Consider the following 20,046-nt stretch of genomic DNA (forward strand, 5'->3'; position numbering starts at 1 on the left):
ACTATATACATAGGATAAAAAAAAAAAGTGAAGTGAGAACACTCAAAATTCTGCTTTTGTTCTGAAGAGCTACACATTGTGAAAATTACTCCTTTTAGGGGATGTTTCCTTTAAGAATAATATAAGAAGTCTTCAAACTTCATTGTTTCTAAATATCCAATTTGTCTTAGGATGTACTTCATTCACAGATGCATTTCTGGAAATTACAAGGCATATACTTGTTATTCTTATTTTTATGTGAAAGACTATGCAGTGTCAAGGTTTTTAGAATCCAGGGAAAGAAACTGCAAATTTGTAATGTGTATTTTTTTTATAACTGAAATGTTATGATGAGTTTGTAGACTCATTCATTTATAATTGAAATGTTATGATGTGTTTGTGGCACATTACAAACCCTTTGAAGATGAAAAAATATTTACTACCATGGAAGTAAATTTTTGTTCTCACTTCTAACTATTCCTAAATCAATTTATATAAAAAGGCAAAAAACATTATAACCAACATAAATATTTTATCTGTTACTATCCAAAAAAACAGAGAGATACCCAGTAATTAAAACCTCTAAGTAGGTTAACTTAATTAAAAATCATCCCTGGTTTTGGAAAATCATATGACCAGTGAAAAAGCATTTTTAAAGCTCAGTTTATAATGATTTTAAGGTAACTGTTTTAAAATCCCCTGTGATATAATGTCCTTAAGAGCTCTGTGTTCTAGTGGAAGTGAAAAATAATTCCCCTGTTCCAAGGGTTTCTGCAGTCTAAGAATTAGGTACATTTGGTAGATTCATCAAATAAGTTCTCTATTCTCAGACCCTACTTTCCAACTCAGTGTGTGACCTTAAAAAGCACCAAGGTTCACATTTAAAAGGCTGTAACTTCAAACAAATGTTTTTGTATATCCAGAACCTTAATTTGATGTCAACAAATAACCAAAGAATGTCAAGCATTTCTGGGGTTGGACATGAATGCACACAGACAAATGTCACATTTTCCATATTAGACATAGAAAAATAAACCGCACATTTACATATCACTGTGCTGTTCCACAGCTGCAGAGAGGGCATGTCCGGGTAGTTTATCCATAGCACAAAGTGATTTGCAGGGAGCTGCCAAGTCTCTTTTCTTCTAAAGGCTGATCTTTGAAAATGTTAAGTAACATGGAAAAAAAAAAAAAAAAGCAGTCTGCCTATCTTAAAAATGGGATACATGTGGAGAATTCTTACTATACCATCTTTTCACCACAGCATAAGTGGTGTATGGCAGGTATAAATGCGGGCTCCAGGAACAACTCAATTCCCTCCTTTCCTTTCTCTGTTGGGCAGAGTCCACACATCCTCAGCTGCACTAAGAGAAAAAAGAATGGACTTCAAGATACCTACTTCAAACCCAATACGTTTTAACTGAATGAGTGGCCCTAAGAGACACATACATATAAACCCAACCTTTCCAATTCATTTCCCCCAGAAAGGGGAAGTTATTTGAGTGGGATACAATTTTTGCTTTAAATGCACACTCTCTCCTTATCTATAAGTTTTTAGTCTTTCGTATTATCAGAATCATGATTCAAAACAAAGGAACTTAGTTGAATGATCAAAACTGATCAAAATGACAACCTTTCTGCCTTAAACTACATGGGCAGCTCAACGATGAAGTGAGATGGATGAATATTCTCACATATATGGGCCTGAAGCAGGACTCTGTGGGGGAAGACAGAGAGATGACGGATTTCCAGGGTCACTCTTGAGTGGCCTTGATTCATTTGGCCTGAAACTGCCTCCATTTAAACAAAACCAGATTTGGGAATATAAAAACAGGATTAAAGGATCTCAGAACTGCTGCCTCTCCCTGGCAGTGCCCTTCATTAACCGAACACGGATTCTGTTAGCGTGACTCCTATTCCTGTCCACATCTTGTTTAAGGGATCTCTTAGGCACAATTAAATGGACTGTATACTGGCCAAGTTGAGAGGGGGATAAAGGTCATGAACAAAAATGATTCAAACAAAACTAAGAAGACAAAGAATCTACAAAATTCCAAAAGCCCCCAGACCCCAATTCTACGTTTTTTTTGAATCTCCTAGAGGAATAAAGGGCTTGGGGAACCTGGTATGCACTCTCTTGAAGACTTTGGATGATACCACTGTTCACAACCATGTTTCACACACTCAGTCTCAGTTCTTTTTCACAGGTTCACCCACGCTGCTTTTTCAGTTTTCAAGTTAACTGTCTCTTGGAACCACCGCAGTAGGGCAGTTCCTCTTCTGTAGGCCAGCCTGGTGGACTATTTATTAAGCCGGCAAATAGGACACGATTGCTCCTTCACGGAAGCAGCTTTTCCTCCTCCCTATCATTGTGGCCGGAGATTTTTATCTTAAAAGCCTAAGTATTATATGCCTGTGAATAGGACCTACCCCACCAGGACCAAATCCTTTTTCATCCCTTATTAGAACTAATCCAGTCATTAAAAAGCAGAATTGATGCTCTTGAGTCAATTAACATTCAGCTGTAAAACTGATAAGAGCCTTAAGCAGGAAGCTTTTTCCTTTTTCATCCTCAAAGGACATGGTACACCAACCACAGAGGAAACAGGGGTGGAAAAGCCGGTACCCTGCTGCAAGGTGCGATCCAATAGCCGATGGCAAGAAACGGAAGGCCCAAGGCCACGACCAGCACCACCAGACACTTGATAGCTACCGTCTGTTCCCGCAGGCCTGAGAGGTTCTCGTACCAGATTGTCAAGAGCTGCTGCTGGCAGTTGGGGTGAGCCACGAACTGTTGGTCGGGACAGGGAGAGAAGGAGAGAGAGAGGTAGGTTACCACGTCATTGTCAACAGTCCAGCTACTCTAAAGCAGGTGTATCCTAGAGATATTAATGCATATCTTTCCAGAATATAGGCATTGGAAGGTTCTGGCAATATTCTTTACCTTCCCTCTATTTTTCAAACTTGCTTCAGGACTATTACATGAACTAAAGTGGAAACACAAATGATGTTGTTCTTCATCAGAATTCTTTCTGACCGAAACTCTCCATATTCACAGATTTCTTTCTGGAATATGGGTGACATATGCTTTTCTTTGTGGAAACATGTCCCATCTTGCTGTCTGCCAGCTTACTTGTATTCAGTTCAAAATGGAAAAGAAAATCGTTATTTGGTTTATTGGACCCTATGGCTAAACAGTGGAAACAGTGTCAGACTTTATTTTGGGGGGCTCCAAAATTACTGCAGATGGTGACTGCAGCCATGAAATTAAAAGACGCTTACTCCTTGGAAGGAAAGTTATGACCAACCTAGATAGCATATTCAAAAGCAGAGACATTACTTTGCCAACAAAGGTCTATCTAGTCAAGGCTATGGTTTTTCCTGTGGTCATGTATGGGTGTGAGAGTTGGACTGTGAAGAAAGCTGAGCGCCGAAGAATTGATGCTTTTGAACTGTGGTGTTGGAGAAGACTCCTGAGAGTCCCTTGGACTGCAAGGAGATCCAACCAGTCCATTCTGAAGATCGGTCCTGGGTGTTCTTTAGAAGGACTGATGCTAAAACTGAAACTCCAGTACTTTGGCCACCTCATGCAAAGAGTTGACTCATTGGAAAAGACTCTGATGCTGGGAGGCATTGGGGGCAGGAGGAGAAGGGGATGACAGAGGATGAGATGGCTGGATGGCATCACCAACTTGATGGACGTGAGTCTGAGTGAACTCCGGGAGATGGTGATGGACAGGGAGGCCTGGCATGCTGCAATTCATGGGGTCGCAAAGAGTCGGACACGACTGAGTGACTGAACTGAACTGAACTGAACTGATGGCTAAACGAGAAATGTGTTTTTGTTTTGTGCATGCACACGTGCATGCTCAGTCCTGTCTGACTCTTGGCGACCCCATGGATCGTGGCCTGCCAGGCTCCTCTGTCCATGAGATTATTCAGGCAAGAATACTAAAGTGGGTTGCCATTTCCTCCTCCAGGGGGTCTTCCCACCCACAGATGGAACTTTTGTCTCCTGCATCTCCTGCGTTGGCAGGCAGGTCCTTTACCACTGTGCCACCTGGGAAGCTGGATTTGTTGTTTCATGAGCAACTCCTAAACTGCTACATCTATGAAAAATGTATACACGAGGTGTCCTATGTGTATGTATGTTCTACCATAGCAAATATGCAAAAGATCTGCAAAAACTCATTGAATTTCCAAATATTACGCTTAATCCACATTTGCTATGCTTCCAGGAACTGGCATCAAATACCACTTCTTCCTATTTTAGTAATCTGTACTCTTTCTGTGGCTTCCTCTATCAGAGGTCCAAAAAACCCATACAAACATTTATCTCCATCAGTTCTTTTATAACTACAGCTTTAATCGGGAAAGAAAAAGAAGCAAATTAAAGCCCTGCTATTTTATTATTTTGTTTTATTATTTTATTTTTGCCATCTGATTTCGCTAAGTCATCTGTCTGCATCTATTTAGAAGGAGTGGGATTTCATCAAGGCCTTGTCTTTATACAGGGAGCAGAATGTTTCTGTAAAAAGGTCCCTGTGTCAAAAGGTGCCCATTTGTTGGATATGCCTTTCTTTGAAAGGCCAGGTGTACTTTGCCCAAGCTTGGGAATTATTCAGGGTCACTCACAATTCAACTATGAGTGTTGATAATTTTTAAAAAAGAGTGCTTAGCAACACAAAAACCAATGAATCACTATCATATATAAATGCAATAAACAACAGAGAACCTGTTAGGAAGTGAAATGTGAAATGTGAAATGTTTTTGCAAATTCTGAGATGCAAAAGAAGCAGCTGTGGTTCCTCCTAGGCGTAGCATTCAACTCTAATCAAGTTCCAGGAAATTATCTGAATGCTTTTTAGTAACTCTAGGCAATTCTTCTAGTTACTTGGATATTTATCAATAGCATACCTACAAGGAAATAAACAGGTCTTCACTCAGTGGTGTATAGTTTCCAATCAGCTGTTCTAATTTTAAAACAAAGAGAGAAAAAAAAAAATAAAACCTCTTTCTCCCAGTGTGCACCCGCCCTCTGGGAGATCCACTGACTTTGCTATGACAGCTGCCAACGCTGTGCAGAGGTGGTGACGATGAATTTACAAATATCAGGTTTGACATTCGTAACTGAATTTTTTCCCCAATAACAGAAACTAGTAGGACTGGGGAGATTGAAACTACTAAGAATAAGGTGCAATTTTTCTTTATTGCTTGTTGACTTCAATGCAAAGGGGTGCATTTTATCTTGTAAGTTTCTTTCAATTCAGTTATAGAAATCCCAGATCCAGAGGCTCACAGGTTATTGCCAGCTTCTAAGGTTCATCTAGTCAAGGCTATGGTTTTTCCTGTGGTCATGTATGGATGTGAGAGTTGGACTGTGAAGAAGGCTGAGCGCCGAAGAATTGATGCTTTTGAACTGTGGTGTTGGAGAAAACTCTTGAGAGTCCCTTGGACTGCAAGGAGATCCAACCAGTCCATTCTGAAGGAGATCAGCCCTGGGATTTCTTTGGAGGGGATGATGCTAAAGCTGAATCTCCAGTACTTTGGCCACCTCATGCAAAGAGTTGACTCATTGGAAAAGACTCTGATGCTGGGAGGGATTGGGGGCAGGAGGAGAAGGGGACGACAGAGGATGAGATGGGTGGATGGCATCACTGACTCGATGGACGTGAGCCTCAGTGAACTCCAGGAGTTGGTGATGGACAGGGAGGCCTGGCATGCTGCAATTCATGGGGTGCAAAGATTCGGACACGACTGAGCGACTGATCTGATCTGATCTGAAGCATATATTAGATCTTCTTCCCAAATTCAAGATTCAAGAACTCTTTCAAAGTTCTAATTTTTGAAAACAGTATTTCAAGACCAATGCAGCCATTATTTAAACTCATGATGAAATATAATCAAAGTTGAAGGCTTCCTGGGGGTCTGTGTAACAATTTCCTAAGATTCTTGCTGAGAATTTCTCCAAATTTCCACTTCTGCCCTGTACTCTACTGGACCCTTATGCTCCTGCTTCACCCCTCCTTCTGTGTTAAAAATCCTCATCTCCTCCAGTTCTTAAATGCCTGTCTCATTCATTAATTTGTTTTATTCTTTACAATATCATAAACCCTTCATAGGTGCCAGGCAGGTGTTCAGTATTTGGTTCAAGAAGATGAAAAGGGAGCATCAGTGTTTCAGTAAGTCATAAATGGTCCCTGCTTTAGGGTACACAGTAAGCTCTACATAAATGTGAAAAAGTTATTAGAACAGAGAGTTGGAGTCCATGTACTTGCCAAGATAAACAATCAGCATTTAAAACAGTCTTAATTTTGAATGTTGGTCCAAATGTCTTGGGGTCTGGATGATCCCAAGTGGGATAGATGTAAATAAAAGGCAGTCCCGTGACTCCAGCCAGGCAGCTTAGGAATGGGATAGTGCATTCAGAGAAATCTACAGGTGGAGAATACAATGTCATCAAACCAGATTAACACTTGTGAAGTCAACACGCACTTTTTTTTTCTTTTTTTAATAGTTTCAGGTTTCTGTAAAACAGAAAATCCACATGAAGTTAAAAGACACTTGGACATGTGTTCGTATGAAATTGATGGACACACTTCCCTTTTGTGAGTGTCCAGCTTTTCTTTCTTAGGTCTCAAACTCCTGAGTACAGAAATATTAATGTTGTAGCATGGCTCCTTCTTCTTGCTCTCCATCCTTGAGCTAATCTTTACATTTAAATCTATAAATGCTTTATGGCATTAATTATACTGTACAAGGTTTACAAAGCTCTAAAGACTTGGTGGAAATCAATCCTTTACACATGGCCTTATGTAAAGATCAATCTTTGACCTGGTGTAACTTGTACAATACAATGCAAACACTTAATATATGTTAAATACTAGGGAAAATCATGCTGTTTGTACTGCATTTATTATACTTTAAAATTCAGCTTAAAATTAAGCTTTAAAATTCAGCTTAATTCAGGTGTATCTCATAGTACTAACTCTACCTTTGTATTTCTTTTTGAAAACTTTTATTGGAGTATAGTTGACTTACAATGCTGCATACATTTCAGATATATAGCAAAGTTAATCCGTTATACATATACCCATTTTTTCTTTTAGAGTCTTTTAAAAAATAATTTTATTTAGTTATTTATTTATTTTTTCGCTGTGCTGGGTCTTTGTTGCCATGTGGGCTTTTCACTAGTTGTGGTGAGTAGGGTTGCTCTTTAGTTGCAAAGCATGGGTTTCTCATTGCATGTGGCTTCTCTTGATGTGGAGCACAGGCTCCAGGACTTCAGGCCCATTAGTTGTGGCTCCTGGGCTCCAGAACACAGGCCCATTAGTTGTGGCATACAGACTTAGTTGTTCTGCATCATGTGGGATCTTCTAGATCAGGAATCAAACCCATGTATCCTGCATTGGCAGGCAGATTCTTTACCCCTGAGCCACCAGGGAAGCCCTTTCTTAGGTTCATTTCCCATATAGGCCATTACAGAGTACTGAGTAGAGATCCCTGTGCAGCAGTTTCTTATTAGTTATTAATATCTACTTAATATATAGTAGTGTGTATATGTCAGTCCCAATCTCCCAATTTATCCCTTCCCCCTCTTATCCCTGGTAACCATAATCTTGTTTTCTACACCGGTGATTGAGATCATAATACAGCACCATATGGCATCTGTTGTTTGCTTTTAATCCACAGAAAGAAAACACAGTTTCCTCCAATGATTTAAAATCCTAATACAAGCACACAAGGAACAGTTTTTAAAAGAAAATAAAACCAATATAATAGTAGTAAGTGAAGGCAAAGAAGCTAATCCCCTTAGGAGATGAGTTTTGCTGTTTTCAATGACTTCAAAATAGGGCAGAAACCTTTATCTCTTAAAACTGTTTTACTTCCTAAAAAAATCTCTTTGTGCTGCCACACCAGTCATAGCAAGCTGAATAAAATTTGTATGCAGTTTCCTAACTTCAGTGGACCAATAAATTGAAACCATTACAGAAATAATACCCTTATTTGAGGTTTTCTGATTTAAAGGGAAAATGCTTGACATACAAGAAAAATCTCAGTCTTTCAGTGGAATAAAACTACTGGAGCATAGAGAACAAACTTTATTCCCTGCCAAATAACTGAGAGATTATAAACTGAGCCACCAATAGGGGCAACTGATAAGTTTCAACTTAAATAAAATCCACATTACACTGTCTTCTTTATCAAATTAGCTTTTCCAAGAACTATATTCACGGGAATACTGTTGTACAGAAACATGGTAGGAACACTCTGTTTTTGTTTTTATTGCTGGAGCCACAGTTTATAATATTTAAAAGCAAATATTCTTGTGAACAGAAACTAGGTCATTCAGCTTTTTAAAGTTCTCTGAATTGTGAAGAACTCTGCTGTATAGTAGAGATTGGCACAACATTGTAAACCAACCATGCTTCAAAAATATAAAAATTTTAAAAATACTGAAAACTTATACTGCACATGTTTTCTGTATTTCAAACCTACTAAATACAAAATGCTGCTATCAGGAGACCCGCTGTTACCCCTCCATGCCTAGGCACACACCCGGCAGAGGTCTGACATGCAGAACCCATTCCCGCTCCGGCCAGCACATTCAGCCCAAAGTCTCTGCAGTGGATTTACCACTCTTTCATTGCATTGCTCAATTTCTGGACCTTCTTTGCACATTTTCTGCAAATACAGTGGATAATTTTAGATGTCTATATTGCTGCATATCTCTTTTCTACATGATCTTTCCATAGTTAAACCTAATCTCACTGTTGGAGGAAAGAGGAAGAACTCAGGAAAGTTCTCCTCTTTCTCAAGAGGTTGATTTTCCAGATTCAACGGTCCATCAAGTTCTGGTATCCTTTATCTTTGTCACAGTCTTCCTTACAATAGACAAGGCTCACTTGAGGTAGGTGTTATTTCTATGGGTGGGTATGGATTGATATTAATCCACCAGTCAGAACACAGAGGTACAGTCATAATTAGAGCTTGGGGCTTTTGGGGGGCAAATAGTCCATTACTCTAATTGGAAAACAACGAATGCTTTTGCCTGAAAGTTACTTTTCTTGTACTTATTTTCAAAACAACAAATTTCACCCTCCACTCTGTTCCATTCTCTTTTGTAGAATAATGTGTGTAACTACAAACAGTAACAACATTTACTATCTTTCAGTTGTCTGAGTTACCTTAGAGACCCCTCAGAAGTAACTCAGAGATGAATAATCTTCAACATCCACTCCCTCATAGAGAATGTCTTATTGTTTGTCCCCCACCAGTACTATATGATTGTTCATTTCACTAAAAGCACTGAGAATTGTAATTTTTTATAATTTTTAATTTTTTAATAATTTGAGTGAGGGCAGATGGTATTTATATGATAATATGCATAAGCTGAAACTCCAGTACTTTGGCCACCTCATGCAAAGAGTTGACTCATTGGAAAAGACTCTGATGCTGGGAGGGATTGGAGGCAGGAGAAGGGGACGACAGAGGATAAGATGGCTGGATGGCATCACTGACTCAATGGAAGTGAGTTTGAGTGAACTCCGGGAGTTGATGATGGACAGGGAGGCCTGGCGTGCTGCAATTCATGGGATCGCAGAGTCAGACACGACTGAGCAACTGAACTGAACTGAACTGATGCATCTCATATTACTAGAGGGTTTGAAAAAAAAATAAATAAATTTTTAAATACATTTGTTAGCCATTTGAATTTTCTTTTCTGTGAATTACCTACCTATAGAAGCTTTTTGCTTATTTTTCTATAGACCTCTGGAAATTTTCCCTATGAATTTGTTTGTGCACTTTGGTTATTAAGAGTATCATTCCCAGGATTTCCCTGGTGGTCCACTGGTTAAGAATCTGCCTGCCAATGCAGAGGACATGAGTTCAGTCCCAGGTCTGGGAAGATCCCCCATGCCTCAGAGCAACTAAGCCCACATGCCACAACTACTGAACCACGCATTCCAGAGCTGATGCTCTGCAAAAAGGGAGCCCCGAGCACCGCAACTAGAGAGCAGCCCCTGCTTGTGGCAACTAGAGAAAGCCTACATGCAGCAATGAAGACCCAGTGTGGCCAAAAATAAACATTTTTTTTTAAAGGGAAAGGAATGACCTGTTTAAAAACAAACAAACAAAAAAGAATATCAATCCCCTAAGTTATAGTATAGAAAAAAATTTTCCTAGTTTGCCCTTTACCTTTTTTATGATCTTTTTGATGTATAGAGGTTTTAACTTACATATGGTCAAATAACTTATATTTTTGTTTTCTATTTTTTCTACTGCTTTTATACTGAAAAAATCTTTTCTCACATAAACGTTAAACTCATGTTCAGACTTCAATTCAGATCTTTTGTGTTTTCATTTTCTTGATTAACTGTCATTGAGCCTCTAGGGCCTGGGGTGAACTCATAGTGATTCCTAGGGAAGACCTAAGCCCTGGGAACTCTGAGCTTAGAAAGAACTCAATAGACCCAGAATCACAATTGGAAGCAGGTATTAGAAAGATGGTAGAAGAGACATCTTGAGTTTCTTAGGGGATCTAAATAATTCAGCATTATATAAAACTGGTTTCCTTGGTGGAATTATGGACTGATTTGAATAAATATGCTTATTAAATTCCAAGGGGAAAAATTTCACAACACAGTATTTTGAAATCCCAATGCCATGCATGTAGCTATGCTCAATTTCGGTGCCATAGTCTGTGGAGTTCATGAATATTACAACCCAAGATGTTATTTTACTAGGGGACTAGAAAGGAGATGATGGGAAAAGGAAGTAGCAGAAGTGGGTGGAAGTATTTTTGCTCCTTGCTAGATGGAGATGGGTGAGTGTTGAGTGAAGAATGAAGGAATCTTCGGAGAGAAAGAAAGAGGATCTGGGGCTTTGTGGGGCATTCCAGAATAAAGTTCTTATATACATTTATTGGGTGAAGATTCCAAATAAAAGATTTTAACTAATACTCATTTTATAGCATAAAATAGACAAAACCAGAAGTATGTGCAAAGTCCTAAATCTCCTTTCAGTTCCAGATACATTTTGCTGTTGTTTTCTGGTGGTTAACTGACAGGAAATTTATCATTAACTGACACCTCATACATTGTAACCCTACACATCAATTCATTTAAAATTAACATGCAAGAAGACATTCACTCTGGAAGACAGTTTGGTTAACAGAAGCACAACTGTAGATGAGCTGTCTCTGCTAATATGACACTTTGAAAGCAATGACAAAGAACCAGTGACAACTGAAATCAATTCTCTCCTCTCAGGAGCTAAAGGCAAGAGATGCCTGTTGTAAGGTCTGTGAATAAATGTCTAGTTTTCTAAAAACAGTTTAATATCAATCTTGTTCAAAGCTATCTTTTTCTTCCAGTACAGCAAAATGTCAACTAGCATGCTTGCTCTGAGAGGCGCCAGTGGAGCCAATTCAATTACCTTCTTACTGACAACTTCTTGAAAAGTTATTTTACACCAACATTTAATGAGAATCTTCACATTTCACTTCTTATTAAGTAGAGGGGAGATCTGTCATTAATTGCTGACTATAATTTTGTGAACACCACAATGTGGAAGTTCTCTACATTGTGGTAGAACTGTGTACACACACACACACACACACACACACACAGATTCCCCATGCTCACCTGCTGCTAGGGTGCAAACATTGCCCTAGGTTCCCCTGGTCAGAGGCATGTGTGCATACCTCTGATTTGGAAGGAGCCTTTTACAACAGGCAGGACTCAGGAAGTCCTTTCTGTTGGTAGGAAGCTGACCCTCTGCAGCAGAGGCAGAATTGTTCTGTTTGGGTCAGAGAAACCTCCTTACCAGGTCAGTTCAGGGCCTGGCTCTGGGCAAGGTTTCTGCAAGCACAGCTTAGATAATCTTGCTCTTCCACTTCTCAAAGATTCTGTGAGCCTGCTAATATTTCTCACTCAATTCTTTTCTGTTTAAATTGGCTATAACCTACCACTAAGGACCAAACCAGCACAATAAACATGAAATGTCTTTGATGACTAAGAACTGAACTTAAGCATCATCATTCTTATTTATTTATTTTGACTGTGACAGGTTTTAGTTGTGGATTTAGTTCAACAACGAGGGATTGAACTTGGGTCCCCTGAATTGGGAGCACAAAGTTTTAGCCACTGCACCATCAGGACAGTCTCAAGAGTCATCATTCTGAGAATGAATTTTCAAATGCAGAAATGTGATTAGCTAATAATTACTGAGTTATCACCAGGTATTAACACTATGTCTGTGCTAATTACTTTACTTGTATTAGCTCACGTAATCCTTAAAATAACTGAAATAGTAGTTGTCTCCACTACCAATAAGCAGAATGAGGTTTAGATTGATCAAGAGGTTTGTCCTGTCACACAGAGAAGACAAGTCAGGACTTGAACTCTTTCAAGTTAGCTCCAGGGTCTGCCCTCTTAAACACCACACCACACTGCAGGAACAAGAGAAGATTCCACTATACACAGATTGACCAGTTCATGAAACCAGATCTGCTCCTGACAATAGCTTACTTTTTCATGATTTAAAGTATAAAAATTCAAGTTATGTAAAATATGCATAAATGATTAGATTCTGAATAGCTGAGATTTTTATTATAAGTGGAACAATATAACTATAATTGATATGAATTATTTAAAGCCCCACACAAGTAGCAAATACATACATGTAACAGTTCTATCTGCAATATCCAGAGTAAAAAAGTAAGCATAATTTTTATTTTTTTGGCAACTGCATAGAATTCCATAGCTGTATGATCTTAGACATGTCATTTAAGTCTGGTGAACCTCAATGCCCTTATAGAATAGAAGTCTCATCATCAAACACTTATTTTATAGATGAGATGGATAATTACAAAGGCTTGTCACAAGGTTAACACTAGAACATATGCAACAGTGCCTTACAAAAATGTATACAAGTAACAGATTTTATTATCATCAACCACATTGCTATGAGCAGTTTACAAAGTTCTTTTGCGTATCTTAATCCACTGAAATCCCACCAAAACCCTGATACAGGTAAGCGGTATTATTCTCCTTTTATATGAGGAAAATGAAATGTAAAGAAGTTTTATGATTTATCCAAGATCTGACAATGGATAAAAAGTGGAAAAGATTGGAGCTGGGTACTTGACTCACAACTTCACCATGATACCATTTAATCTATTTCATAAAGGAAAAACATCTTTTTGTCAATAACATCTATTTTTATTATTTAAAAACCTCTCCTAGGATTATGGCATAGTTGATATTACATGTTGATTCCAATATGGAGCTGGATGAAAGTAGGCCACTCACCTTTTTGACTTCATACTTGATGGCAAGTTTGACCCGACTCAGGGAAGCTTTATGCCTGTGCATCTCCAGAGGATCTGCCGATTCCAGGTCTCCATTCAGAATGGCTTCTACCTCTTCTGAGTCTCTGCAAAGATCCAGCACACCCACCACGAAGTCTTTGCATTGCATGGAGAGCTTCCGATAGTCATTCTAAGAACAAGAGGGTTAGAGTTTAATGCAGAGAATGTGCTGTAGTTCAGTGGAAAGTGTTCAGGGGTTTTGTAAATTAGAAAAAGTCTACCTAACTCTGGGCAGGAAGTTTTAGCCCCCTGGTAAATGCAAGGTTTGTTGAGTTAGATACCAGCTGGATTTGCTTCCACCTCCCTCCTTAGCCAGGACCTAATACACATAAGACAGTTCTGAAAATGGTGTGCAAGCAAGTGACTGGTTTTCATTAAAAAATAGTGGTTAAATGCTTAATGCTGAAAGGCCAAAGTATCAAAGAGAGTTATGTCTCTCTTGTACAGATAAACAGTAGTTTTCTTAAAGCCAAAACAAAGCCATTTCTAAGATGAAAATTCCTTAAGTGGCGATCTGACATAGAAAACTGACTATACATGAAAATAACCTGTCTGGTTTACTATCCATTGCCTTATTGGAGACAGCGCTTTTCAAACTGTAGTCCTCAGGCCAGCAGCCTCAGTAGCACCTGGACATGTGTTGCTGCTGCTGCTAAGTCACTTCAGTCCTGTCCAACTCTGTGCGACCCCACAGACGGCAGCCCACCAGGCTCCCCCGTCCCTGGGATTCTCCAGGCAAGAACACTGGAGTGGGTTGCCATTTCCTTTAGAAACATAAATTCTCAGACCCCACCCAAGACATCCTGATTAGAAACTGATGATGAGGGGCAGCAATGTGTTAACACACTCTCCCAGCGTTTCTGACATACAGTTGTGATTGAGGATGATGGTTTACAGTGAAAGCAAAGAGGAGGGTAGGTGCCAACACAGAGGGTATTTTTTTCTTGTTGTCTGAAGGGCACATTATCATGTCCTGTAGAACTAGAAGGAGAGAAATGTCTGATTATATATAATTGAATTCTCAAGGGTTGCAGAATATCAATACCTGAGAGAAAATTTTTCAGGCCACTGGAACTAACACCTTGCTAAAAATAATCTGTGAATCTTTAATTTCATTAGCATATTTATATAGTGCCATGGACTGGTAGAAGGCATTTGTCAGAATTCCTTGCTACCTTCTGAATGGAGCTCTATTTCCAGCCCATTGGTTCCAATCCAGGTGTTAATGACCATCTCTCAGGAAAATGCCTAACTTCTGCAACCCCCAGCTCCACTTCTACAACTTTCACTAAAATCAGGAAAATGAATCAGATGATAATCTAGTTTGGTACACATGAGGAAAATATAATTCCTCATTTCAACATGTCCTGACATACTGTACATGTCTAATAACTGGGTAATATTTAGGATGGCAGAATTTCTAGGTTTCCAAATATCATACTTTAAATATTTAAATCATCTTCATACAACATGAAAAATTTCCATTTTTCCCCTTAAATAATTAACTTGATTTGATGCGCAAAAATCACCGCACCAACTAAAATAAACAAGAAAAGGAAAGACTGTTTAAAGGCTACACAGACTAGAATAGTTTCCATTTCAGATATCAGAAATTCAGATAAAGAAGAGTTGCAGTTAATCCTTTTCCCCTCAAAAGGGAACAAATAAAATGAATAAAAACTTCAGTCTTTGGTTTCCATTCAAGTTTGGTACCATGCAACTGATAAAATTAATAAAATGTTCAATCTCTGGTTTCTATGCAGAGTGTCAGTTAAATATCCATCTGCCTTCCATTCCTGGAAGACTAATGAAATATTTTATTATAGCATCCAGAAGAAGTATTAAATCCATGTCTGTTTCCATATAAAGCTCCCCTTTTAGTACATTTTTTAAATGAAATTTCCTCCTGTTACTCGGCAGTTCAGACTGTTCTATAAGATTTGATACGACACAGGATGGCCAATTCCCCATTGATCAGAAGTAAAAAAAAGACTTTTTTCTCTTCTGGAATAAAACATAGAAACCACTTCTGCAGTAATACCCAAATAATAACTCATTATCTTTAAAATTATAACCTGTAAATTACCTGATATTATAGAAAGCTTTGTGCTTTTTTCATATCCACTAAAAGATCAGTCAGGAAGCAAAAAACAAGTAGCAAATTGCAACAGTAACACTGTTTTCATAACAATTTAATCATTTCCTCCTGGAAGAAGTCTGCTATCCAAATACAGAAAATAATCAGAGCTGGAGGTAATGGCGATTTCTTCTATTGGGCTTACAGAATGCCATTTCGCCAATATATGCAGAGCTCCCAGGGAACTCTGGCAGCTGACTCTGTCAGTTCTACCATGAGGTCCTGTCTCTCACTACTTCACAACTTAGACCTTTCGTCTGGTCCAAATTTTCTAATGATTTTCTCTAAATTTAGTTTTGCCTGAGTATCTTTATTGTGTGACTTTTCCATTACCATGGTCCTCCACAAATTTACCAGATGGGTCTGCAGCCCACTTTACGGAGCAGAAACTCAAAACCCGGAAGGCCTGCTCAAGCCAGAGGAAGAACAGTGAAGCCTGGGCCTCGTCACAACCTGTCTACAGGTTTCAGCAGGTTTTTAACGTTCATGGTTTAATCCCTTTTTATTCTTAACAGGAAAACTGAAATTCAACTCTAAGCAGGTTTGCTCCTGTCAGATCCTTTCCCTAATAATAAAAGAGGCAGGACAGTGTAGTGGTTAAAAGGATAAATCTGAAACCAGACTTCCTGGATTTGCATACTGGTTCTACCACTTGCTGACTTCCCTGGTGGCTCAGATGCTAGAGCATCTGCCTACGATGCGGGAGACCCGGGCTCAATCCCTGGGTCGGGAAGATCTCCTGGAGAAGGAAATGGCAACCCACTCCAGTATTCTTGCCTGGAGAATCCCATGGATGGAGAAGCCTGGTAGGCTACAGTCCATGGGGTGGCAAAGAGTCCGACACAACTGAGCAACTTCACTTCACTTCCTTCATTTCACTTCTACCACCTCCTAGCTGTGTGACCTTACAGAAGGTGAGAACTCTCTGATGAGAATAAGCCTATCTATTATTGCTGTTGGGCTTCCCTACTGGCTCAGGTAAAGACTCTGCCTGCAGTGTGGGAGACCTGGGTTCAATCCCTGGGTTGGGAAGATCCACTAGAGCAGGGCATAGCAACCCATTCCAGTATTCTTGCCTAGGAAATCCCAAGAAGAGAGGAGCCTGGCGGGCTACAGTCAAAGGGGTCACAAAGAGTCAGACATGACTGGGCAACTTAACACCACACAGCAAATTATTGCTGCTATGAGGATTAAATGCTTTGAGTGTGCTTGGTACACATCAACTACAGAATTGCTTCTATGTTACCAGGTATAGCATGTTACATAGAAGAGCTAGAACTGGGACTCAAGGCACCCAAATCTAGGCTTAGCAGATGGTATGTTGGCTATTGTCTTTGTTTTCTCACTTGTAAAATGAGAGGTCTGTATAGGTGGATGATTCCTAGAGTATTTTCCTGCTATCAAATGCTACCTTGCTTTTGGACTACATTTATTTTCCTCTTCCTTAAAATCCCATGGACGGAGGAGCCTGGAAGGCTGCAGTCTATGGGGTCGCTGAGAGTCGGACATGACTGAGCGACTTCACTTTCACTTTTCACTTTCATGCATTGGAGAAGGAAATGGCAACCCACTCCAGTGTTCTTGCCTGGAGAATCCCAGGGACGGAGGAACTGGGTGGGCTGCTGTCTATGGGGTCACACAGAGTTGGACATGACTGAAGTGACTTAGTAGTAGTAGTAGTACTGTCCTACTGTGATATAACTTGAAATTGTTTTTCTACTTTACAAAAGGAAAATCTGAGGCACAGGGAAAGCACAATGCCTTTTTTTAAGTGCATCATTGATTCAGAATTAGGAAATTTCAGCTTAATAAATGGCTAGCTTCCTAGCCACTGACATTTGGAAGATGAAACATGGAGCTCAGCCTCTCCAATACTCTGTTTCTCAGAATAGCTTCAGACAGCATTTGCACATTGAAAATACTTCTTTAATAACCTGTCACCAAGCTGTCCTCCATTCATCTATCTAAATCTATATCCTAGAATGTCCAAACTTGGGATAATGAGCTTCATATGTTTTTGGCACCATGCTGCCTGTACTCTTCAAGGACCTTTGAAGACTGCACGATGGCTGAGAACCTTCTCTGAAGCACCTAAGTGACGGCAGTCTGAGGGATGAGATACTGGGTCTTACAGGCCACTAATAAGATGAATACTCATATGCATTTGAAATGGAAAAAAAAAATCATGTCTTTTTTTCAAGGCTAGTACTTTAAGTTCAAAGTCTTTACGGAAAGAATATAATGAACACCATGGAATAGGGCAGATTAAGTGACCCTGACTTAGAAAGAAGCTTCACTTTCTGCACTTTCAAGGGAGGCAGTCTCTGGGTCAGTGCTGTGAAAGCACTATTTTTTCTGTCTAAAGTCCTGACAGATGGACATGAGTGTGGGATGAGAAGGCAAAGTGATGAAAAGCAGACAGATAAGAAAAGTAAAGGATAAAAAATAAGAAAAGAATAACAAGGACAAGTGAATATGGGAATGAAAAGGTACATTTAGTCAGGAGAGAGAGACCTGTAGTCCTTTGAGACCATAACTTACAAAGACCTGTCTGTATCTTGCCTCTTATATGGTTACACTACACAAACACCTTCCATATAATTCAGGAAAAAGGAACCATGAGATTTTGATTTGCATATCCTTAGATAGCTGGCAGCTTTATGAATGCTTTCTTAAACCCAGTTGTGCTTTCTCCTTTTTTTGCCTCTTCATTTGTAATCATTTCCCACCTTTGAAAGGTTATCAGAGGTGACTTTTTATGTTAGGGTAAAGGAGACTTCATGTATTATCAATATGGGTTTAGTTGGCATCAAGGGGAGAACTATGAATAACAAATTTTCTTAACATTACTTCACTGAGGCTACTTCTCTGGGCAGAATTACATATGTCACCATCTTCTGTTAATTATTAAAACATAATCTAGGAAAATATTTGCAGAATTTCTTATACAGACTTTAAGTACATACCAAGCAAAATGCATAAAAACAAGGTTTGAGTGACCCTTGGAATAGTAAAATAATAAAGTTAAAATAACACTTTTTATAAGTGAAAGTGTTAGTCACTAAGTCCTGTCTGACTGTTTGCAACCCCATGGGCTGTAGCCCACCAGCCTCTGCTAATCATGGGATTCTCCAGGCAAGAATACTGGAGTGAGTAGCCATTCCCTTCTCCAGGGGATCTTCCCCACCCAGGGATCAAAGTCGGGTCTTCTGCATTTCAAGCGAATTCTTTACCATCTGAGCCACCAGGGAAGCCCATACTTTTTATCACTATGATGAAATAAAGTGACATTTAGACTTTTATCTGAACACGCTTCTATTCTTTTCAAACAGAATTTGAAGTTAGGAATTTGCTCTACCTGAGTTCTGAAAAAAAAAAAAATTCATTTTAGGTATAAGGAAATAAATCTTTTCAAATACCACATAAGGAATCTTTTCAAAGGGAATAGATAGATATAGGTGATACTTATTTTCTTCTTTGTATTTTCCCACATTTTCCAAATTTTTACAATAAATATGCACAGCCTTCATATTAGAAAGAATTTAATGAAATAACAAATAATATTATACTAAGGCCAGATCTCCACCAGCACAAGATGAGTGTTGATGGATGTCGAGGAAATCTGGTATATGTGGAAGGGGAAAACCCCACAAAACTTTCCTACCGTTTTCTTTCAACTAGTTAACTTGAATTATATTGCTAGTTGCATTTGTGTGGCTCTCAATAAGTATGAAAAACTGCAGTAAAACCTAAAAAACAGAATAATCACTTTTTCTGTGATCTGACACCACAACATTAAAAAAAAAAAAAGAAGAAGATTAACTCAGCATCCAAAAACTAATTCAAGGAAATGATGCCTAGAATCATCCTCTTTGGTGGATAACAGGAATCAGGAGCCTGCTAGAAAACAGTCTGACTTTCACCAGATCTACAAAGTCTCCTCCTGCCCTAGATTTAATAGGCAGAACCATCTGAAATGCATAGGAAAATGTAACAATTAAAAAACATTCCACTATTAATGTATAGTTTTTAATAAAAATAAATAATACTGTTGACTGGAGATGATGTCCAAATAAAAGTTCACTCATAAAAAAATCTACTAAAGCAAACCACTTTTCTGTCTTTACATTTCTGGGTTGACCTAATGGCCACAGCTCACCATTCTGAATATTGCAGATTTCATTTGTGGATTTCAGTTGCAGCCACTTTTGTCATAAATAAAATGACTTTAGTCATTCATTTAAAATTTTATATTAGTCTTTTGACTTTTAACTAAAGGGATATACAAATGTTTGGGCCAATAAACAGTGCACACAAAACTATTTCTATATTGGGTGCCACCATACAACTACAAAAGAGGAAGAACTGGGAAGGAAGATCACAGCTAAATCCCTCCTTCAAAAAACAGAAGTCTCCTGTACTATTTAACACCTATCCAGAACGCAGAGCAGCACAACCATTACAGCTCTCTGATTCAGTATATACCCACTTCTAAAACAAATTTATCACAGCACCGGGCTGAAAAGAGAAAAATAATCAGATCATTTCTGAACCA

The 20,046-nt window shown here is 38.9% G+C and overlaps 1 protein-coding gene across 4 annotated transcripts in view; it reads right to left on the minus strand.

The window, feature by feature from the left end:
* Positions 1 to 20,046, minus strand: part of TRPC3 (transient receptor potential cation channel subfamily C member 3) — a 73,828-nt gene that overhangs the window by 31,860 nt on the left and 21,922 nt on the right. For 2 of the 4 annotated variants that reach the window (XM_070386468.1, XM_070386471.1), the window contains exons 3-4: positions 13,296 to 13,484; positions 2,606 to 2,770 (exon numbers count right to left, since the gene is read on the minus strand). In XM_070386468.1, the coding sequence (XP_070242569.1) occupies positions 2,606 to 2,770; positions 13,296 to 13,484 (354 nt within the window). The remainder of the gene's footprint in view (positions 1 to 2,605; positions 2,771 to 13,295; positions 13,485 to 20,046) is intronic. The other 2 variants (XM_070386469.1, XM_070386470.1) reach the window with 2 other exon arrangements.

The sequence above is a fragment of the Bos mutus genome, chromosome 17 (assembly GCF_027580195.1).
Source record: "Bos mutus isolate GX-2022 chromosome 17, NWIPB_WYAK_1.1, whole genome shotgun sequence".
NCBI classification, from domain to species: domain Eukaryota; kingdom Metazoa; phylum Chordata; class Mammalia; order Artiodactyla; family Bovidae; genus Bos; species Bos mutus.